The following is a 24,409-nucleotide window of genomic DNA, read 5'->3' as shown; positions in this document are numbered from 1 at the left end:
CTTTTTTTATGATTTAACCCACATTATCGCCCCCTATTACTAAAATAATAACTTGGAGACATTATCTGGCCAGTTTATTTCATTAAAAACACACCAATCAAATAACTCACATTTCATAATTTTTCATAATTCTTGAATATGTTACTAATTTCGACGATCATTTCCCATGATTTAACCCATATTATTGCCCTCCCCCTCTTACTAAAATAATAATTTTGACACATTGTTTGGGCTATTTATTTCATTGCAAACGCACTAATCAAATAATTATGGATGGTTGTACTAATTAGTTTCCTATATGTAAATCCAATGAAACTCACATGATCATTAAAAAATGCTCAATATATATATATATATATATATATATATATATATATATATATATATGCATATGTTTTTGTTCATGATGAAACAGATTTATAAAATGTACCAAAATTTTGATAAAATTAAACAAACCTTGGAACTTACAATGTAGCTATATCGTTCCTATTTACTTGCCTCCCCGCGAGGGCAGAGTTTGACACCAAGGTCGTTTTTTAACATGGAGAAAGGGACAAAAATAAAATTTTTCTCAGTCATGAAGAATTTCTCCTCCACTAACCGAGAACAAAAAAGTGAAGTGTAGCATCAGAACAGATACTACACTTTGATCTTGGCCAAAGCATATATATATATATATATATATATACATATACATATATATATATATATATATATAGCTTAATGTAAAAGGAAAAGAGAGAGATCAATTCCACATTGAGAATATAACCTAAACAATATAAAATCCAGGCCCAATGAAAATATAACTTAGAAACCACCTCACAGGGCTAAAGGCTTAAAACCTAAATTTAGAACTATCTAACCACCACCCCTAAACCCTACTGGCGATAAATAATAATATATCCAAAATTATCTGCAAAAAGCCAAGTACTGCTGCCACATCTGGGCAGTAGCTGCTAAAAACAGCCTATCCTGCCTTGACAGAGTACAAAATAGACTTCGTGGCTTAGCGGGGGATGCCCTTTTCTCTTCCCTGCAACCTCTCTCCCACAGAAGAGACGTTGCAAGCCTATCCTTGTTTTATCGTTATTTCCATGGCAGGTGCTCGTCTGAACTCCAATCTCTGGTCCCCCCTTGCCAATCTTTCACAAAAAACACCCGTCTAGCTGAATCCACTATGAAAAATTTCCCCCACTCTCTATCTGTACCTAAGTCAAAACGTGGATTCCATGAATAAAGCTTCTTTCTTAGAACTGCACGCCTGTGGAACTCTTTTCCGTCTGCCTGCTTCCCACCTGACTACAACTTGGATGTCTTCAAGTCCAATGTTAACAGATTCCTAATGAACCACCCTCTTAAGTAAACACTTCATTAAATCTTCACACTATCGTACTGTACTTGCAAGAACCCTTATCCCTGAGTGGCTTCCGGGCCTTGATAAATGGTGACCACCGTGTAAAAAAACAAAAAACAAGCTCCCCCACCGATTCAACCCAACCCACCCCCGTCACCCATACAGACATATCCCCATCCCTCTCCTACCCCCTCCGACTACCAGCTAAGTGTTCCATCTAGATGCTAATTCCTACTGATAATATAACCTAAATTTGAACACAGTTGAACTAATCCAGCATTGGGTAATTTCCACCATAAGAGCCTCCGTTGAAAAAATACATTTTTTTGCCAGCCAAATTAGCCGGAATAAGAATTCACCAAACTAAAACATCCATGGAAGACCACACCCCAAAAAAATATTTGGAGAAATATGGAAATTTAAAGGACTGCTGTAAACTATTCCTTTGGATCTCTTGGAGATTAAAACTACCACATAAAGTAGTTATGGCGATTCGATGGACCTGTACCTCGTGTTCATAAACGAGAAAGTATGTATTCAACTTTCTAGGCCTGGCCTGTCTATATAAACATAAATTTGATGGCCTTTATAATCGAACTTCAAGAAATTTAAAGTTTAAGGTGGACGCTTGAAACTACCGTTCCTGGTGAAGCATCCTTTAATTTATACCCAAGGGCCTTTTGTTCACTGAACTCTTACGCTTTCCCAGCTTATTATACATCTATTTTTTTTTTTTTAATACGGATATATGTATGTGTATGCGTGTATGTGTATATATATATATATATATATTCTCTATTTTACTTTATTTTATACGAGTCCACTCACCCCTCATTCCTCAACCCCATTTCCTGCTATTCTAACCCCTCCCCCACTTGTCTGTATCCCTTTCTTTTATGCACCCCCTAATAATTTAGTATTAGCAATATTTACATTATTATTATTGCTAATAGTGGTGGTGATGTTGAAGTAGTGGTAGAAGTATTGTTACTACTGCCTTTGTTTTTAACGTTATTTCTATTGTTATTATTATTATTGTTTTTATCGTCATTATTATCATTATAATCATCATTATAATTGATATCATTATTATCACTCCCGTCATTGCTACCATAATTGCTACCATTATCTCCATCTTCAGTTATTAACAGTACTTTTGAATTTAAATTTATCACAACTATAATATGTAATATTATATTTAATGTTTAATTTTAATTTTGCCTTTATTTTATTTATTTTATTTTATTTTTCTTAATATTAATTTTTTTTTATTTTATATTAATTTTTTATATTCAATTTTACATCTAATTTATTTTCAACTTTATTATTACTACTATTATTATATTTGTCATTACTATTTTACTATTATCTTCCGCACTATTATAATTACCCTACTATTATTTGGTATATTTTTACCACTCTCATAGGTAGCTATGGTTTCCTTACTCCCCCATTTTAGCATCAATATGTATACTTAAGCTTTTACATCAAGTTATACGCACTCATAGTCATTGTCACCCTAACCGCCCCCTTATGATCATACTCCCTATATCATAACAGTAGACACTTATAAATATATTGCCGCATATTACCTTTCAGTTTTACAACCTTACATACCCCTCCCCCCCCAAATTAATCAAAATTACCCACTCCATAGAAAATAGACACCCCACAAACCGTTAAAATAAGTTACCACAAAGCAACAATACACCTCCTACTCAACCATAACACATATACCCCTTAATCTCAGTAATATGTTAATTTATATTCTTATATATCATACTATATATAATAAGCTTATCCTTATTTATTTAGGATTCAATAAAGCTTCCCCCAACATTCTATAACTCCTCTTAATTTTTTTCATCCCTAATGAACCTAGTCCTGGATATGACCTTAAACTATATCCGATGGTGAGGCCCCAGCTTGTGGGCTTTGGGGAGTGTGGAGCCACCCCTTAATTGCCATTGTTCCCAGGTCCATTCTGATCCAGAGTGGTAGTACCTGTTAAGGTCCCAGCTATGGGTTAAATAGAAACTTTTTTGAAAAAAAAAAACAAATATATTTTATGAAAAACTTTTTCTTCAAAATCACTGGATCGGCATTAAATGACCTAGAAAGGGTTGATATGCCGTAAAACAAAAACAAACAACCAACCAACTAATGAACCTTACGCTAGACGCCGCATCTCTCCCATGCTACCTAGCACCTTCTCTACTCTTCTGATGAGAAGCAATAGGCTTCAAAATGCCCTGGCATAAAGAGTCCCTTCTATCCCCCAAATTTTGCCTATATTCTATTATTCAATAAATGATCCATTCTATATCTACCTATATATAGTTTTGTGTCTTCATTTCATACTCTTGTTGTCCTATTATATATATATATATTGTTGTCCTATTATATATATATATGTAACCTTAGAGCATTTGGGGATCATTTCTACTAAATGTCACATTTCTGAATTCTTATAGGATACAAAGACAAACATATTTGTAAAGATATTTTATTTATCTATTTTATTTTTAGTCACAATTTCAATTACCTGTTCTGGCTGGAAGAAACATTTGTTGACCCGAATTCAAAAATTGTTTTTATTTGATCTGACGTAAGTAGTTATTGTCCAATCATTTGAAAGTTGATGATGAAGTGGAACAAAATAAAGAATAAAATCAATTTTTAAACAATAGTTTTTTTTGTTTTGTTTTTTTGATGATTCATATTTTCATTTTTTCTCTTTTTTGACATCGATAGGTTTCTAAACTGTAGGTGTTATCTATATATCTATAAAAGTGAGAATTTGTGTGTGTGTGTGTTGGTGTGTGGACACTTCTCAACCTATATACTCAACAGATTTTTGTTCTACAGACTTGAAATTTGGTATATAGGGTATTCAGACATGTGGAAAAATTTTTAATTGTTTTTCATCTGGAAAAAAAAAAGGGCTACTAAGGAGTTAAAATTGGAAAAGTTGGTACGTGGTGGTCATCGGATTTTTATCTGTTTGTCAACTGTTTCATGGCTGCGCATGCATGAAATGCTCACATGGTAGATTCCTTATATTAAAAATAAGTAGGTTTGAAAACACTCACTGAAAAGCGATCTCAATCTAAAATAAAAAAATTAATTTACTCATTCTTTGCATTCGTACACTATTTTAATGCGTATTTGTCTCCCTTTGCACAACGCCAATATATGCCACAAGGTCATTTTTAACATGTGTGTATATATATATTTTTCAGGGTCAACGGCCAACTAGCACCGTGTGTGTTTGTGTGTGTGTTTGTGTGTGTGTTGGGGTGGAGAGGGCTCCTGTAAGCTGTGGTGAAGGCAAGGTTTCTGGGAGAAGCAAATCTCTGATTTAAAAAAAAACATAAAGCGGGAGACCAGTACCTGCATTAAGCTGGTCTTCAGTTTAACTTGTTGCTGGCTATCTTGCTCTTGCTTGTTGCTGGATCTCAACATTTTGAACCGAGAGAGAGACTTAGCTGTCGTACAAAGCTAAGACTCTGTAACATCATCTGTGTATAGATACTCTCTCAGGCATTTGTCTATTAAAATGGTCCTGTGGCGAGGGAAGTCATTTTTGGGCTCATGGACTTTAAGTGTCTAAGGGAGGGGCACTCGTCTGACAAGACGTTGCAATCATCATATATATATGTGTGTATGTGTGTGTGTGTGGAGGGAAATTACCTAAGGAAGGTACTCAAGGCAGCTGTGCTATTAAAAAAATGCTCAGCCGAAGTAGCTCCAGTTCTCTCCAAACTCTACAACAAATGCCTTAATGAAGCTTGCTTTCCGGGCTGTTGGAAAACTGCTTCTGTTGTACCAGTATTCAAGAAGTCTGGCGAAAGGACTGACCCATTAAATTATCGCCCCATTAGCCTCCTCCCACTTTTTGCCAAAATATTTGAGACCTTAATTAACAATGCTCTAGTCCATCACCTTACAGATGCTAAACTTCTGACTGATCAACAATATGGATTTAGACAAGCCTGTTCCACAGCAGACATCCTAATTGTAATCTCTGAACGTATATACCATTCACTGGACAATGTGGAGGAGGGCAGAGCGGTAGCTCTAGATATATCTAAGGCTTTTGACAGGGTATGGCATGAGGGTCTCCTCAGGAAAATTAGATCATACGGTATCACTGGTAGAATACTTAACATAATTAAATCCTTCTTAGATAAGAGAAAAATCCAGGTTGTCCTCGACGGTCGTACATCTAAACAATATGATATAAATGCGGGAGTGCCCCAGGGTTCTATCCTTGGACCTCTATTGTTCCTGATATTCATAAATGACCTCCCCGACAAAATTGCCTCCGAGATGGGTATATATGCTGATGACACCACACTCTGTAACAGGCACAGCAGGAAGACAAATGAACACATATCTAAAGAAATGGCAAAAACACTAGAGGAAGACCTCCAATCTGTAGTGGAATGGGGACAAAAATGTATGGTCACATTCAATGCCGCCAAGACTAAACTAGTTTCATTCAATAATTACAAGAAACCCTCTCTACCACCTATAGCAATGGCCAACGACTCTTTATCTGAGAGTACATCTTTCAAACTCCTTAGCCTAGCGTTCACAGGAAACATGAGTTGGAACAATTACATTGAAAGCATTGCCAGGGCCGTTGCAAGAAAGGTGGGCTCTCTCTACCGTGCTAGACAACTACTAACACCCGAAGGTATCCTGTACCTCTATAAGACAACCATTCGCCCATGTATGGAGTATTGCTGTCATATTTGGGCTGGTGCATCTGCTACTAGTCTCTCGCTCCTTGACAGGGTTTAAAAGAGAGTCGCAAACCTGATAGGCCCTGAATTGGCATCTAAGCTTCAGCCTCTGTCCCATCGACGAAATGTTGCATCCCTCTGCCTGTTCTACAAGTATTTTAGTGGTGAATGCTCTGATGAACTGCAAGCACTTGTGCCCCCACGATGTGAGCTCCCTCGACAAACCTGACAGGCTGCTAAATCCCACCCCGACACTGTAGAGGTCCCTAGATGTAAAAGATCTTTCTACTCCAATAGTTTCTTCCCCAGAACCGCCAGACTTTGGAATTCGATTCCAGGTCCCTGCTTCCCCAACAGTACTGACATGCAGAAGTTCAAGTGTAACGTGAACCGACATCTTGCTGCCCAAATCTCTACATAGCACCCCTGTAGTTGTTGCCTCTGATAGTAGCCCCCTACGCCAAAGTGGGAATTTGCCTTGTTTGGGGTGAAAATGTAAAAAAAAAAAAATAAATAAATAAATAAATAAAATGTATTAACCAGGGAGTTTTCTCTGTATTAGTGAACATGTGAGAGTGCTTAAGGAGACATTCAGTAACTGTTGAAAAGTTTTTAAATCGAGAGCATCACTCCTGTAAGAAATTATCAAAAAAAAAATGGCTAACATTTTTTTCTTTTCATTTTAATGTTTATAATTTCTTTAATTTTGGGGGTGGGTGGGTTATTTTAAAAAAAATAATAATGATAATGTTGTTCCATCTGTGTTTATTTATAATATCATGTCAGCTAATATTTGGGCTTGACGATGAATGCCCTGGAAAAGTCACTTCTGATTAATGTTTAGTTTTAAAATATGCAAACAAAGAAATGATTTGTGGCGATTTTAAATGGTACCTCTTCTTTTATCGTAAATATAATTCATTAATAAGAAAAAAATTAAAATAAAATGGTGAGGTACACCCGGGGTTGAACAAGGGATCTTTCCATCTGTAGTCAAATGCTCTACCATTGAGCTATATTTCCAGATAATAAATCTGTTTTTGTTAAAAAAAGAAATGATTTGAAAAATTTAGATGTCATTGACCAAAGCTTTTTTTTCATTATCAAGGGAGGCGGCCTGGCTTTGCCCGGTCGTAAAATATGTTTAAATATGATATTTTAATTTGTCCCAATTTCATATATATTATTATAGAGTCGTGATTTCAAAAGTAAGAAAAAAAAAATATTTGGGTGCCATTAGCTAGAATTGAAACCGAAAGCAAAACTGTAGCACTCAAAGCTGGTGACGTTACCACTGTGGCATGCATATGAATTGATTAAAAATAAACTAAGATGAATGTACAAAACGTTTAACGATTTGTTTCAATTTTGACCCTTTTTTGACCCCTTAAAAACTATTTTAACCGGCTAAAACCCCATAAAAGAACGGCCCATAAAACATCCAATCATTTGAGGCCCCTAGCGCCGTTCTGCGACTTTAAGTTTCGGAAGAGATAGAGTTTGAAAATATGGAAACAGACAGACAGACATAGTGAGTTTTATAAATTAGATGAGATGATTACTTGCAAAGGATTTATACAATTTAAAAATCCAATTTCTTATTTTCCATTTGACATCCCATATAATCTGTATTAATCCGGCCGTTGGCTACAATAAAAGCTGCTTTTTATCATTTGTTATCAGAAAACCGGTTTTATTTTTTGTTCCTGTTAACCTTGATTGGTAATTTCTGTGAATACCGCTTCTTAGAATTTTGTTTGCTGGGGTAGTGGAATTGAAAGGAGATTACAAAGAAACAAGTTTTGTATATTGGCTTAGCAACAGAAAAATCCTTGCATGAACTTGCATAACCAGATAATCAAATTAGTTAAGCAAATATTAATGTATTAACAAGACCACCCCGGTGCTTTTTTTTTTTTTTTTTTTTTTTTTTTTTTTTCACGAGGAATATTATTATTAACAATAACTTATGCAGATTGGGGTAAAAAGCACCAGGGTGATCTTGTTAATATTAGGTGCGTGCAAAAATAATGTTTTTATATAGTTGACCGTCAAAAAAAAAAAACGATATTCTTTTTACACCCACCTAATATTAACAAGACCACCCTGGTGGTTTTTACCCCAATTTGCATAAGTTATTGTTAACCACCTGAGGCGCTCTTACCGAGGAATGCCGACGAGGCTTCCCAAGCACTTTTTTCGCAGCTTAGTGCTCCTCTTGGCCACTGACTCCTTAATCCCATTTCTGAGCCTGGTGTCTCAGTTCTTGCAGTGGGAGAGAACTAAAAACCCTCAAGTGCCGCACCTGACATAGCCTCTGTTCAGCACATATAATTGTGAAGCAAGGGTTGCACAATCACCAGCCACCAACTCTCTTGAATCGGCATTGCTTGATTCCAGTGGCAAGGAAAAATCCAGGAAGACTGAAAACAATGCCAAGATCAGCAAATAGCTCATACAGCACCTGGTATTCCCAAATGGTAGCTCATTTAGGACTGACCAGGCCCATTTTTTCTTAACATTGGTGATTTAAAGGGAAACAATGTGTCGATGTGATTACGCTACACCTATTGTATAGATAATCCCAGTTTTCTATAATTTTCTTTGCAAATTACTCAATGATTTGCAGTAGCTGCTGCTGCTAGACTATTTGACCTATAGTTGGGGTAGATGATATTTCAGTTAGCTTTTTCTTTGAGACTATTTGCTCTACCAAGGCTTCAGAATATAATAATTCTTAAGGAGGGAAAATATGGTTTTAACCATCCTTCCTATCTGTTTGATTAATTTGAACCTGTCTAAACATAAAAGAAATGTTATTGTTTTTTTTTTCCTTTCCCTTTGCAAAACTCAGTCATGTTCTGCAAATCTAAAAACAAAAACAATTATCCTCTACAAAACAACTAAACCAAACACGACGAATAAATATAAGAACTTGAAGTATAAGAGCTTTTACCAAAATGACCAAATTCGGCATTAAATAACTCCCCAAAAAGGTTGATATGCCGTAAAACAAAACAACCAAACCATCAGTCATGTTTAGCTGTGCATGCAATGCAAAGGTGCAAAATTATATACTAGGTGGACGCCCGACGTTGCCCGGTCATACAATATGCTTAAACATGATATTTTACTTTATGCAGATTGCATATGTATTGTTATAGAATCAATCCTTGATTATTATATATTGCGAGGAATAATTTGCCCGGTGGACTAATTCGCAAAAAAAAAAAAAAATAAATAAATAAAAAAAACTAATAATGATAATGTCGTTCATCAAATTCCATCCGTGTTTGTTTACAATATCACGTCAGCTGATATTTGGGCTTGACGATGAATGCCCTAGAAAAGTCACTTCTGATTAAATATGCAAATGAAGAAATGATTTGCGGCGATTTTAAATGGGCCTCTTCTTTTATCGTGAATTGAACTTGTTAATAAGAAAAAAAATTAAAATAAAATGGTGAGGTACACCCAGGCTTGAACAGGGAATCATTCGATCTGTAATCGAATGCTCTACCACTGAGCTATATCTCCAGATGACAATAAATCTGTTTTTATTTAAGAAGAAATGATTTGCTGAGATTTTATTATTTCCTTTGGCTGGTGTAACGTAAAATATTCCGCTGTAAACATTTTTCTTTCTTTTTTTTTTTTTAATCTACAGGGTGGAACAATACAATTGTTGCCCTAGAAAAAGCAACATGATTACATTTCCGTTTGAGGAAAACCATTTCTTTTTTGTTGTTGTTGCAGGCCATCTAGGTACTAGTTGGCCAGTTGTGTACAAATCCCAAGAGCGATATGAGTCTCCTATCATGTCTGAAAGTGACACAATGTTTAATGAGCGAGATCGGAGATGTGCCGCTGTACAACTCATGCTCTCTACCGATCCAAGTTATGACAACAGGACCATTGCCAGCACCCTCAAAATGCAGATGGTGCAATGCTTGAGAGCACAGCACAACAGAGTTTCCAGACACGGTTATGATGTTTGGTGTGGTTTTAAGTGAGGGCCACATCATGCCACCTCACATCTTCAAAGTCGGCTATAAAGTTAACACCAAAGTGTACCTGGATTTGTTAGTGTGGTGATCCCCGTGTGGAGTCAGGTGACCGCAGGCACACAGGCATTGGGTGTGGAAGCAGGACTCAACACCGGCTCGTAAGTCCAGAAGGAGTGCTACGAATTTGTACCCTTGTCACACTGGCCCCCATCCTCCCTGCTGGACTACTTCGTTTGGTCATATGTTGAGAACATCACCAACATGACCTCCCACAACACCAAAGCCAGCCTGATCACCACCATCTGCTGAGTACTCGCCGAGCTCCTGCTAGCACTTGTGGAAAAGGCATGTTCTCAGTTCCAGACCCATATTGAGGTAGTGATTGAGGCTGAAGGCGGCTACATGAATAAATGGCAACTCTACTACATAATCAAGTTACCTGAATTGATTTTTTCCAATAAAAGTTTTAAAATAAAGCTGTAGTGTTGTTTTCTTTAGGGGGCGACACTTTTATCGTTCCACCCTGTAAATATGATTTGTTGTGTGTGTGTATATATATATATATATATATATATATATATATATATATATATATATGATTTGTTGTGTTTTTAGCGATATTAACAGCTTCTAAACGTTATTTATTTTTTCCGCTACTCTAGCGTTTTATTTTAAAGAGCTATGAACTCTTTTTGTTAATCACACACACACATATATACATTTTCAATGTGTCTTTACATAAGCAGTAATTTGTCGCTACACAGTAATGAGCATGTTTCGGTCTTCTAGTATTTAGTAACTAGAAACCTCTTCAGGCGACAACGCTTATTTTCGAATGTGATTTTCTTAAGATTAAGAATTCCGCATTCGAAAATAAGTATTTTTGTCTGAAGAGGTAATGCCCCTGACCCACTTCCCAAAATACTAGAAGACCGAAACATGCTTATGACTGTGTAGCAACAAATTACTACTTATGTAAAGACAAATTGAAAATGTAACTTGCTCTACTTTGGTATTGAGCACTCTTGTATTAACCTCATTATATTTCACTGGTTAACCTACCTTTGAAAAATAGCAACCTCAAATTATATATATATCTCTCTATATAATTATAAAACTCAAATGACCTTGTAACAAGTGATGTAACCCACTTTCCGGTTTACGACATCCGGTTGCGCATGCGCGCATAAACATTAACCCATAACAGCATAAACAAATAAACGCTGATCGCTTCTTTTGCAGACCTGCGCACTGAAATATTAACGTTATTATTTCGAAATTATTATTTAACATGTGAAGAGTGGGGGGTATTTTGCAACTATTCTTTATTACAACTATACTGTCGCTATTTTTTTACAACTAAACAACTTTAACCCGTTGACAAACATAAGAACAATTGTAGTAAAGCCAAGACTAATGCTACTACTACTCTCTATACGTCCCTTTTCCTTCCTTTTTTTATTTTTTGTTTACATTTCTAGATACAAAATGGTTGTGTGAGAACGGTGAATTTGTTGGCAAATTTACTAATCTGTTTCAATATTAGTTTTATTTTATTTTATTTATTTAGGTTTTATTTTTTTTCTTCAGGTTTTATTAATTATTATTTTTTTTTTAGATTTTAAGTTTCTATAACTTGGTTGAAGGATTCCAGTATGGGTTTTTCATTCTTATATTTCTCATCGGTAGGTTCATGTGCGTTTTATGCTGCTAAATGACTTTCGTCGGTGTTCGATTCGTAGGAAAACCATGTTTAATTTTCGATTTTTGAGCGATTATTCGGAAAACTAGGTAACTTTACACGAATAGGGAGAATTTTTTTTTCATGTTTGAGTGATCCATCCGTGATTTTTCATTTTAATATACTTTCATAGAAATGTTTCTGTTATGTCAAAAAAAAAAAAGTATTTTCTTTACGTCGCAAGTGTCACGCTCATACATGAATCCCATAGCTAATATAACATACTGACCCAACGGGTCATGGGTAGTCTAATATATATATATATATATATATATATATATATATATAATAATGAGTCGCCGCTTGTTTTTTTATGGGACATATTTTTATTTATTTTTTTATTGCTAAATATTATTACGTGCATGGACATGCATCTTTTAGCTCTAACCCATAATGATGACGGTGAGAGTTAGAAACATGCATGGGTGTAGTTTTTATACTATTTTTAATAATAATAATAATAATAATATATATATATAGTATAAAAGATAAATGCTATTTTTAAAATTGGATTTTTTTTCCGGTTTTCGATACTTATCGGACGAATTTCTGTACGAAACATATCTAAGAACACTGCCAGACATATACATTACCTTTGTGTGAAATTTGCAAAAGATGGGCTCAGCCGTTTCAGAATCTATAAGGAAGGAACCCGCACACACACAGTGACTTTTCTATAACAGTGTAGATGTAGATTCTATGCCGGTTTCTGTTTTATTTCTTTCAAAAATCGAAAACAAATGTTTCTAATTTAAAAATAAATAAATAAATAAATAAATAAAAAGTAGGTTAACGATTTTCTGAGTAAAAACAGTGGCTAGCTTTTCTAAGAAATTAACGTGCGAACCAGATGAGGTTGATGGGAGCGGGACTTTGCTAAACTGGAAATGACAAAATGTATTCATATAAAAAAAAAAATGTGAACTGGCCCAGTGATACGAAAAGCAAAGAAGTAGATTTCATTAGTGTCTGTTATTTTTTTTTGCTTTTTTTTCTCTGTAGATATTTGCTATTTATTTAGATGCATTAAAACTTTCAAGTTTTAACATCTATATTTTTTTTTATTTTATATTTTACTTGAGTGTGAGGTCTTAGAAATCAAGGAGCCCCTTCCTGGTGCTAACATTTGAGATATCCATGAACAAAGTTTCTTTCCTAGAACTGCTCGCCTGTGGAACTCTAAACTGGGGGCCTGCTTTCCAGTTGACTACAACATGGTAATTTGTTAAAGAGTTTCTGAAACCAAGCCTCCATGGACTTATGGGCCGGTGTTGAGTCCTTCCGTCACATGCAATGCCTGCCTGCGGTCACCTGACTGAACCAGGGGATCACCATACTCTTTAACAAATCCTGTTTTTAAATTTTTGAAACAGCTACATGGTAAACAGCTGATGATTCGCGTTTTCAATTTCACAATTAAATTAAGTTTTTTTTAAAATTTTTTTTATTTTTCACTATCATACAGTTTAATCCTTTTTTGTAATTGTGAATTTTCCATCGGTAAATTTTCTTATACAAGTGCTAAGTCTGTGATATGTTGAGCTTAATATTCCTAGGGATTTGAACTGTATTAAAAAAAATGTTTTAACCCTGCGTTAATCATCGGGGTGTTCCAAACATGGTTAGTCTCATTCACCCCAATACAAAAATGTTTATAGTGTTACTATTTTGTAAAATATAATTATCCTGCTGATTCATGATATATCTACAGTCCCTGCCGAACAGTTTGAACCACTTTTATCTTGTTGATATTAATATAAAATAAAATAAATTATAAAACTAAGGAAAAAATTCAAATCTTAAATTTAGATCACATTTATTTAAAAATACCCACAGGATACATCAGTTTGTGTTATTTTTTAATATCTATGATGAACACAAAATATTTCCATAAATTGAAATAGAAAAAATAAATAAATAAATAATAAAAAAAAAAAATGAATATGTGCTTTCAAATTTTATCACAAAATGTTTCCATAAATTGAAATAACAAGAAAAATGAATATGAGTTCGTTACATAAACATTACCTTTCAATGTGATTCACCTCCAAGGAAAACTGAAACCACTGTCAAAAATTTTCCCCACTCTTTATCTGTGCCTAAATCAAAACGAAGATTCCATGAACAAAGCCTCTTTCTTAGAACTGCACGCCTGTGGAACTGTTCCGTCTGCCTGCTTCCCACCTGACTACAACCTGGATGTCTTCAAGTCCAACGTAAACAAACTCCTGATGACCCCCCCCCTAAGTAGACACTTTATTAAATCTCCACACTAACGTACTGAACCTGCAATAACCCTTATCCCTGAGTGGCTTCCGGGCCTTGATAAGTGGTAACCACCTTGTAAAACAAAAACAAACTGAAATACAACTGTGCCATACCATGTGTGCCATACTCTCACTGAGTTAGAATACTGGGAGAGAGGAAAATAAACAAGTTGCCAACTTGGAATTATGAGCATTTAAGCAAAATTGGGGTGAAAAAAAAACACCCCATGGGATTAACGCAGGGTTAAATAATCAAATTCTACCCAATTTCTACGACTATGATCGCAATGCTATTACGTCACTGACCATCTAACACTCATTCAAAGCTTATCCTCGAGTGGCTTTCAGGCTTTGATAAGTGGTGACTCCGTTATAAAAAAAAAAGTTTTCCAACAACTTTAGTAACAGATCTCAACTTATCTATAAAAAGCACTTTGTGTGTGTGTGTGTGTGTGTGTGTGCGCACACACGCGAGTTGTTTCCTATGGACTCCAAAACAATTGAAACCAATATTTCTGAAATTTCATGCATATGCACTTTATTTGGTTAGGGGTATTTTAAGATGAGTTTTGTTTCGGAATACCTCCAATGAGTATTGAAAATCGATAATCGAAGTTTACGACATTACAATAATACAAAATAATAATAATCTATATATTAATACGATAGCGTGTGTGTTCTTTTGGGTGTTATGCTTACATCCAGGTCATTTAATTGTTATGTTCTTCTATTTCTTGTCATAAATAATTAATAAGTTTTGGTTTCGGTTTCGAATATAGCTGATGGCACTTGTCATCTATTTTTTAAAGTAATTTTATCAAGAATTCTTCATAAGTTTTGGTTTTGGTTTTGATTATGACTAAAGGAACCCAAGTTATATATATATATTTTCATAAGTTTGGGATTTGGTTTCGATTCACGCCAATGCACCCAAGTCATATTGATATATTTTTTTGTTTTTGAAATCACAACTTTATAATATATATAACTCGATAGAACATTAACTCCATAATAATATATACAAAATCTGCAAGAATTAAAATATCATATTTAAGCGTACTTTATGACCGGGCTTTACTGGGCGTTCGTGCTAGCTTAGATAAATACTTTTGCAGTTTAAAAAAAAAAGCTACAATAATATCAGAGCGTCTCCATTTACACTGAACATCCACAGAATGCCAACATCAATATATTACATATGAATGAGTCCCCTGTGGAATTTCCACAGGTCCCGCTAGTAATAATAAAAATAATAATACATTTTGAAAAATGTCAATAAATCAGTACTACAAAAATGTATTCATTACAATTGAAAACTCCCCAGTAAAAAGAAAAGAACACATTTGACACAGAAAATTATATAATTGAGATCTTTTTTTCTTTTGTGCTAATGTGTTCTCACTCGTAGAATGATTGAGATGTTATCTGGTAAAAACAATTGTGTGGGAGGCATTTCTGTCTAAATCTTATCGCATTCTTTTGCAACAGCCATTGTTTAAACAGCCATGTCTCGCCCTTGATTAAGACTGGATTGAGATGAGATGAAAGTGATTCAAACGTGCACTTATATCACATCCATATCTACTGACTCAACTTTAATCCTAACCCGACTCAACATATTTTTGTTTTTTTGTTTATATAATTCTTTCCCATTCATGTCTGAATTTTTTATTTTTTTATTTTTTATTTATTTTAGTTTTTATTTTTATTTTTTTAGACAGGAATCACCACTTATGAAGGCCCCGAAGCCCCTTGAGGATAAGGGTTACTGGGCATACATTAGTCAATGTGATTATAGCGTAGTAAACATAAGTAGTGGGAATTTTGTAAATTGGATTACTTAGGGGGACGGTTCATCAAGAATTTGTTTACATTGGACTTGAAGACAATCAGATAGTAGTCAGCTGGAAAGCAGGCAAATGGAAGAGAGTTCCACAGGCGTGCAGTTCTAAGAAAGAAGCTTTTTTTATGGAATCTGCATTTAGGTTAAGGCACAGATAAAGAGTTTGGTAAATTATTGATAGTGGTTTTGGCTAGATGAGTGTTTTTCTTAAAAGTTTGGCGAGGGGGGAGGGACCATAGATTGGAGCTCAGACGAGCACTTGCCATAAAAATAACAATAAAGCAGAGACATGCTCGCAACTTCTCTTCTGTGGGAAAGAGGTTGTAGGGAGGAAAAAAAGGCACCCCCATTAGGCTACGAAGTCTATTTTTAACTCTATCACGGCAGTATAAGCTGCTTCTAGCAGCTCCTGCCCAGATGTGGCAACAGTACTCCATCCTTGGCCGTACCTGGCTTTTATATAGATAGAGAATTGCATCAGGAGTGAGATATCTACTGGAGCGGCAGAAGGATCCTACCATTTTTCCAGTAACCTTGGCAATTTGATATATGTGTTCCATTTCAGGTCGGGAGTAAAGGTCAAGCTCACAAGTTTGTCAAAACATGAAGCCCTCTAAGACGAGAAATTAAACCGATTTAAATTCTAGAAGCCTATCCTTATAACCAAACTAGCAAGGTGACCCGCCGTTACCTGGGATTGAATGATGATCAACCAATGTTTCACATTCTCAGATTTTTATTGTCAATCGCCCATTTTTCAATCAAATTGATTGATTGCCTGCTCTAGTTGGGGACCCATCGCAGTCCATTGAGAGGAAGCTCATATGCCTTTTGTGGTGACTTGGTCCACAATACATTGTAGTCTACATTGCACTGTAGAGAATCTACTGTTGATTTTATGATTTTTTTTTTATATATATAATGGCTTGCATTAAAGTTTAAAATGCAAAAGTCAAGTAGCATACTTCAGTTATTCTTTAAACAGAAACATTTAAAATGCGCCGTTGTCAAATCAAAGAATCTACCGCAGATTTTACATGTCAAGCCTTTCGCCTTGTGTGGTAATAAAAGTTTTCAAATGCACTTGTGATGTTAGGCTGTTTAAGATGTTAACTTTGGTCAAAATCGCCAGTTCCTTCTTGATACTTATTGAAAGACATTTCGATAAAAACAACCCTATCTAAGAACACTGCCAGGCACATGAAATCTTTTTGTGTGAAATTTAATAAAAATCGGCCCAGCCGTTTTCGAGTCCATAGGGAACGAACACACACAAAGTTACTTTTATGTAATAGTAGAGATTATAGTAACCCATTTTTCTTCATGCCTAGCAAGGACAGAGGATGGATATCTGCGTTGCAACTCTTTCTTTATAAAATTCACGACCCTTCTTCATTCTCTGTTTCCCTTATTTTGTCCTTTAGCCCTCACATTCCATGAGCAATGTTTCTGACAAAGGGAAGAGAATTACTGTTTTTTGGGTTGGAATCTATCCGTATAACATTTATTGTTGGCTTTTTTTTCTTTTTTTTTTTTTTTTTTCAGCTTAAAATTTTTTCTTTTCTTAACTCCTTGCATAATGTGGTTTTATGCCTTTTTAAAAACAATTTTGTTTAAAAAAAAACAAAACAACAACAACAAAAAACGAACAAAGCATGTCTACATATGTTACCATTGAAATATAGAAGCAAAATTCATAAAATTTAATTCATGTGAAAGCTTAATTCATTAAGGTCTGCATATTTTTCTCATACTTCACTGCATTAAAAAAAATTCATTAATGAGATAAAAGTTAAAAGAAAGATAAATGTTCCACAAATAACAGGGATGTGCCCAGTGTTAATGTAGACATTGGTTACCTCCCTTGCTTCAGTTACATGGTTACCTCCCTTGCTTGTGGTGATATAAATAGGAGTCGGCCATCTTGGTTTAGTCAGTTCGTTCGTACAGTTTAGACAGACTACAAGTGTCTCAACAAATGGTAGCAGAGATATCCCTCTGTGTGCGACAAAACGAAAAAAAAAAAAAAAAAAAAAAAAAAAAAAAAAAAAAAAAATTTTTTTTTTTTGTACAGCTTGTCTGTAGCACTAGACAGATCGGATATCGGATATGGCAACTTCGAACAAACAACCTCCATTGTTGGAGGGGGTGGATGTTTACGAGAACTGGAAACAAGACGTTGAAATGTGGTCGTTGTTCACGGATCTTCCTAAGGAAAAAAAAGGGCCAGCAGTGTTTTTGACGCTACCACCGAATATTAGAGAATGTGTCCGTGAATTGCCAACAAGTGACATCGGCGGACGAGATGGCTTGAAGATCTTAATAAAGAAACTGGATGACATATATTTAAAGGATGAACACACGCGCGCTTACATGACTTTTAAGGAATTTTACACTTATAAAAGATCGTCAGGTACCAGTATAAATGACTTTCTTGTTCGTTATGAGTTTTTGTACCAAAGATTAAAAAAATTCCACATTATTCTACCGGAAGGAGTGCAAGCTTTTCTTGTTTTGAACGCGGTTAACATATCGGAAGAGAACGAAAAATTAGCGCGGACAACGTGTTCTGTTTTGACGTATCAAAACATGAAGGAATCGATAAAGAAAGTATTTGGTGACATTTATCGTGATGAAAATGTACCGGCAGTGAAATCAGAGCCCGAAATCATCAACTATAATTATTCTAAACCGGGTAACAACAAAAGGCGTTTTCGTCGAGGACAATCTAATCCATGTGACCGAAGTGGAAACGTGTTGTTGTGTTACAAATGTCAGTCTCCGAACCATCTAATTAGAGAGTGTCCTAGAAATTCGCCCAGGTTTACGGAAGCGACAGAACAAATACACATTACGTTGTTCATTCAAGAAAATATTTATTTGAACAGTACAAATGAAAAAATCTCAAATCTTGTAAAGGAAACATTTGGAATGGCAGTCTTGGATTCTGCTTGTACTCGCACACTGGCTGGCGAAGTGTGGCTTGATGTTTATTTAGATACTTTAAATGAAAGTGACCTGCAACTAGTGAAGTATACGAACTCAGACCGGAGTTTTTGTTTTGGTGATGGAGTGGCTGTCACAGCAATTAAAGTTGCTAAATTTCCGGTTACACTCGGAGGTATAAGAGTTTATATCGAAGCAGATATTGTGAAAAACGACTTGCCTCTTCTATTAAGTCACAAATCAATGAAGACAGCAGGAATAGTGCTAGATTTCCGGAAAGATATGTGCTGGATTTTTGATAAATGTATTGAACTAAAGACCACAACTTCAGGGCACTATTGTCTCCCCTTAACAAATAAGTTGTTGGATCATAGTGGTACTAAGAACATTGTATTACATGTTCAGAATTTTGGTCAGTGTTCTTTCACAGAAAAAAAAAAAAAGCAGAAAAACTTCATCGACAGTTTGCTCATGCCTCGAAGGAAAAACTTGTTTCCTTGGTTAAAAAAAGTGGCAAATTCAATGACAAGGAATTTATAAAGGCGATTGAGGAGGTTTGTGAAAACTGTCAAATTTGCCTTAGATTTAAAAAAGCTCCACTGCGACTGGTTGTGGGATTGCCTCTTGGCAATAGATTTAATCACACAGTTTGCATGGATTTGAAAGAGTTCATCCACAATGAGGTGTGGATACTACATCTCATTGATGCCGCTACCAGGTATTCAGCGGCAACATTGATCAAAACAAAGAGGAAGGAGGAGATCATCAAAAACATCTTTATGATGTGGATTACCTATTTCGGATCTCCTGTTCGTTTTCTGAGTGATAATGGGGGTGAATTCAACAACGAACACTATAGACAGATGAATGAAAAACTCAACATAGAGACCTGTACTACTGCCGCAGAAAGTCCATTCAGCAACGGTACTGTAGAACGTCATAATTTGATAGTTGCTGAGGCAATGAAAAAAACAATTGACGATGAGAAGTGTGAACCTGAAATTGCCTTGGCATGGGCTATTTGTGCAAAAAATGCCCTCCTCAATTACTCTGGACACAGTCCAAATGAACTTGTATTCGGTTTCAATGTAAATACACCCTCAATTCTGACAGACCAGTTACCTGCTATGGAGTCCTCTACTACAAGTGACATGGTGAGAAAAAATTTAAATGCTCTCCATAGTGCAAGGAGAAACGTTTTGGAAGCTGAGTCCAGTGAGAGAATTAGGAGAGCTCTCAGGTCTAATGTCAGAACTTATGCTGATGAAGATTATGCTACCGGAGACCAAATCTATTATCGGAGGCAGGGTTTTAAAGGATGGCATGGTCCAGCAAAAGTGTTAGGCAGAGAAGGCCAGTTTGTCTTAATCAGACATGGCGGAGCATTTTATAGGATGCATCCGTGCCAATTGATGAAAGTGAATAAAAACAACGAAAAAAGAACAAAAAAAGCTGAAATGCTGGGAAACACTACAGAAGGGAAGAATGAATACCTTTCAGTTGAGGAGGAGGAGTTGCAGAATCAAGTGGTAGAAAGTGAAGATATAGACAGAGAAGAAGTTGTTGATAGTTCTACCAGTTTAAGAGATAAGACTGAAAAACCTGGCCGAAATAAGACCATAACTTATAAAATAAATGGAAGTGGGGAGTGGAAGAAAGGAAAGGTTATGTCAGTACAGCCTAAATCAACTGGCAAATATAGTCATTGGATCAATATAGAACCTGAGGATGAAAACGAGGATCAAGTTTGTATCAACTGGAATCATATTGATCATTGGAGAGAAGTGCCCCAATATACTGAACAGGAAAATGTAGTCCTGCTCACCGCTGAACAAGAGCAGTCGAAAGCTGTAATGGATGCCAAGCATAAAGAAATAAAAAACATGAACACCTATGAAGTATTTGAATGTGTGCCATACACAGGTCAAAAAACAATATCCACAAGATGGGTGATTACTGAAAAATTCAAGGATAATCAGAAAACAATGAAAGCTCGCCTTGTAGCACGAGGCTATGAAGAAAATAGTAATCTGAAAACGGACTCCCCAACATGTAGCCGTGAAGCTATGCGAATGGTCATGCTAACCGCATCAATAAAGAATTGGATGCTGCAGACCATAGATTTTACCTCAGCCTTTTTGCAAGGTGGTATTTTAGAGAGAGATGTGTACCTGAGGCCACCATCTGATGTTTGTCCTAAATCTCAAGTGTGGAAATTAAAAAGATGCATCTATGGATTGAATGATGCTCCACGGGCATGGTACAAGAGAGTTACTCAGGCTTTGATTGAATTAAAAGGAGTAGCAAGTGCTTATGATAATGCATTGTTTTTGTGGCATGATATTAAAGGAAATTTGACTGGAATTCTTGCTATGCACGTGGATGATTTTGTTTTCTGTGGAAACACAGAGTTTGAAAGGGATGTGATTGCAACATTGAAAGAAAAATTTAAGGTGGGATCTCATGAAAGTGGAACATTCAAATATGTTGGACTGAATGTTAATCAACAGGAAAATGGGATCACTGTAGAACAAGATCTATATGTATCTTCCATATCTCCAATAGAAATAAGCAAAGGGAGGATACTGAGGAAAAATGATGAACTGAATGAAGAAGAAAAGCATGAGTTGAAGAGACTTGCAGGTCAGATGATGTGGGTTTCAACTCAAACATGCCCTGATATAGCTTTTGATGTGTGTAAAATGAGCAACACTGGAAAGCATCCCAAAGTAAAAGCCTTATTTGAGGCGAATAAAGCCTTATCAAAATTGAAATCCAAGAAGGGTTCTATAACATTTCCAAAATTGGGAAAGCCCTCAGATTTACACATTTTGTGTTATACTGATGCCTCTTATGCCAGTCTGGAAGATGGATCTTCACAGGGTGGTTTTGTTGTCTTTATTGGAGGAAGTACTGACAAAATGGCCCCCATGTGTTGGGCGTCAAAGAAATTGGACAGAGTGACAAAAAGCCCATTGGCCTCAGAGACTCTTGCTCTGAATGAGGGAGCTGATGCTGGTGTTTTGACTGCGGTTATGATACAAGAGGTATTTCAGTTATCTAAATTGCCAGACGTTCTCTGCAAGACAGATAATGCATCACTTGTGGAGACATTGAATTCCAATAATCTGGTAAGCGATCGACGATTGAGAATAGATGTAGCAAGGCTGAAGGAAATGAAGAGTAGAGGAGAGATACAGATAGAATGGATCAGGGGTTGTGATCAGGTCTCTGATTGTTTGACCAAGGCAGGAGCTTCGTCTGAGCTTCTAAGGGACTTGTTAAATCAGAAATAAATTATTCACTTGAGGACAGCAGCAATGTTAATGTAGACATTGGTTACCTCCCTTGCTTCAGTTACATGGTTACCTCCCTTGCTTGTGGTGATATAAATAGGAGTCGGCCATCTTGGTTTAGTCAGTTCGTTTGTACAGTTTAGACAGACTACAAGTGTCTCAACACCCAGGGTGATGAAAACAAAGTTTCCATCCATGATTATCGTCTTTGGTGTGGTTTCAAATGAGGATCACATCATGCCACCTCACATCTTTGAAGTTGGTTTGAAAGTGTACCTGGATGTGCTGAAGAGTATGACGATCCCCTGCCGTAATTAGATGCGCCACTGGCAGACCCTGGGTATGGCAGCAGGACTAGGCGCCGGCCCACAAGTCCAAAGAGACCCAGGCTTAGTTTAGAAGGAGTGCTATGACTTTGTACCTTTCTCTCATATGCTCCCCTTTTTCTTCAACTCGAATCTGCTGGTCTACTTTGTTTGGTCATACGTCGAGAACAACATGACCGACCACAACACCAAAGCCAGCCTGATTGCCACCATCCGCCACACCCGTATCGAGATGGTGATTGAGGCTGAAGGTGGCTACATTGAATAGATGTCAGCTCTACTACATAATCAAGTTACCTGAATTGATTTTTTTCAATAAAAGTTTTAAAATAAAGCTGTATTAAAGAGTGACAACTTTATCCACATTTTACTAAATAGATTTTAAGTCAAAATCGTTCCTCGTTAAAAATCTCTATATATATAAAAGCGAAAATGTATGTATGTATGTATGTATGTATGTTCGCTTTTCCTCGATGTCCACGAAAGGCTTCTTTCAAAGAAGCGCTTGCTCGCTTCACAACTTTTTAAAACTTTTTATATCAGCTATAAATTGTAATATCTACGAATTATCCACGGAGCTCGCCTCTCTATTTAATTTTATTGACTTTCAAACGTTAATTATTCCACATTTCCCGCATCGGCACGCGTTACATTCGCTTTTCAGTATAAAAAAAGCGAACCTTGACTCTAATCACAGGCCCAGAGCCAGTTTGGTCAATGTAAACTTCGTCATATCAGATTGTAGCTTTCATTTTGAGACAAGAGAGCGGGTTTTTAAAAACAAACAAACCCATTTATTCAAAACTGTCCCGCACAAAATACTGAATACCTATCGCTGTCACATCAATCAAAAACGCGCACCTGTTTTTTTAAAACACTTTACTATTTTCCAACTGCGCGTCGTCAACGCTTCGGGTTTTTTTCACATACCACGAAAAACACCCGGGCAACGCCGGGTACCCCTCGCTAGTATTCAATAAAATAAAGCAACAGCATAAAAAACTTTTTTCTCGCATTAGGTTTAGCTTTTGCAAACTCATCATTTGCGGTTTATCTTTATTGTGGTCTTTTCTTGATCTTGGCTATGTCTTGGAGGGATTTGGCCGTAACGAGAAAACAAGAAGAAAAGTCTCCATTCGGGATAGACTCACGACAAACCCGTCAAGCAGCAAAATCCCCCCCCTACACAAAAATCCCTACATGTAAGAAACAACTATTATTACTCTAATAGTTTCTCCCCTAGGACTGCTAGACTTTAGAATTGCTGTCCAGGTTCCTGCTTCCCTGACTGTGCAGAAGTTCAAGTGCAATGTAAATAGACACCTTGCTGCTCAACTCCCTACATCGTACGCCCTACAAATTATGTCTCAGATAGTAGCCCCCTACATCAAAGTGGCACTGTGCCTTGTTTAGGGGTGAAAATATAATAAACAAAAAAAATGTTTTGGGTCTGAACAACAGACTTCCTCGGTGGGAGATCCGACTGAATGTGATCTCATTTGTTCTATAGTCACAGATAAATTTTCTACTTGTGTTTGGCTATTTTATTAACGTTGAAGAAAACGACATTTAAGCTAGTTTATCCTTGGGATGTTTTGATTGTACCCCCCCCCAAAAAAAAAAAAAAACCCTGTATTTTGTCATGTCTTAATTTATTCCTCACTGATAGGTTCATAAGAGTAGTGGCTGATGGGCAGAAATAAGAAACTTGCAGTATTACTGCTGGAGTCCCTCAGGGGTCAATCCTGGGCCCGACTTTCTTCTTCTTTTAGTATCAGGTGCACTGAGGATTCAACCTATAGGAGAGCGCAATTTACAACTGAATTTTACCAAGTACTTTATCCACTATGCCATGTGGCATTCCGTTCAAAATTCTGT

At 36.1% G+C, this 24,409-nt stretch overlaps 1 protein-coding gene across 8 annotated transcripts in view; it reads left to right on the top strand.

Moving 5' to 3' along the window:
• The window catches only part of LOC145285901 (serine--tRNA synthetase-like protein Slimp), a 378,960-nt gene that overhangs the window by 326,114 nt on the left and 28,437 nt on the right, over positions 1-24,409 (top strand). For 6 of the 8 annotated variants that reach the window (XM_080134372.1, XM_080134370.1, XM_080134371.1 and 3 more), the window contains one exon: positions 3,884-4,043. In XM_080134372.1, the coding sequence (XP_079990498.1) occupies positions 3,884-3,928 (45 nt within the window). In that variant the 3' untranslated portion in view covers positions 3,929-4,043. Of the gene's footprint in view, positions 1-3,883; positions 4,044-24,409 lie in introns of those variants that run through there. The other 2 variants (XM_080134374.1, XM_080134369.1) reach the window with 1 other exon arrangement.

The sequence above is a fragment of the Euprymna scolopes genome, chromosome 10 (assembly GCF_053919585.1).
Source record: "Euprymna scolopes isolate OS-2025 chromosome 10, ASM5391958v1, whole genome shotgun sequence".
NCBI classification, from domain to species: domain Eukaryota; kingdom Metazoa; phylum Mollusca; class Cephalopoda; order Sepiida; family Sepiolidae; genus Euprymna; species Euprymna scolopes.
This window is presented reverse-complemented; position numbering and strand designations above follow the sequence as displayed.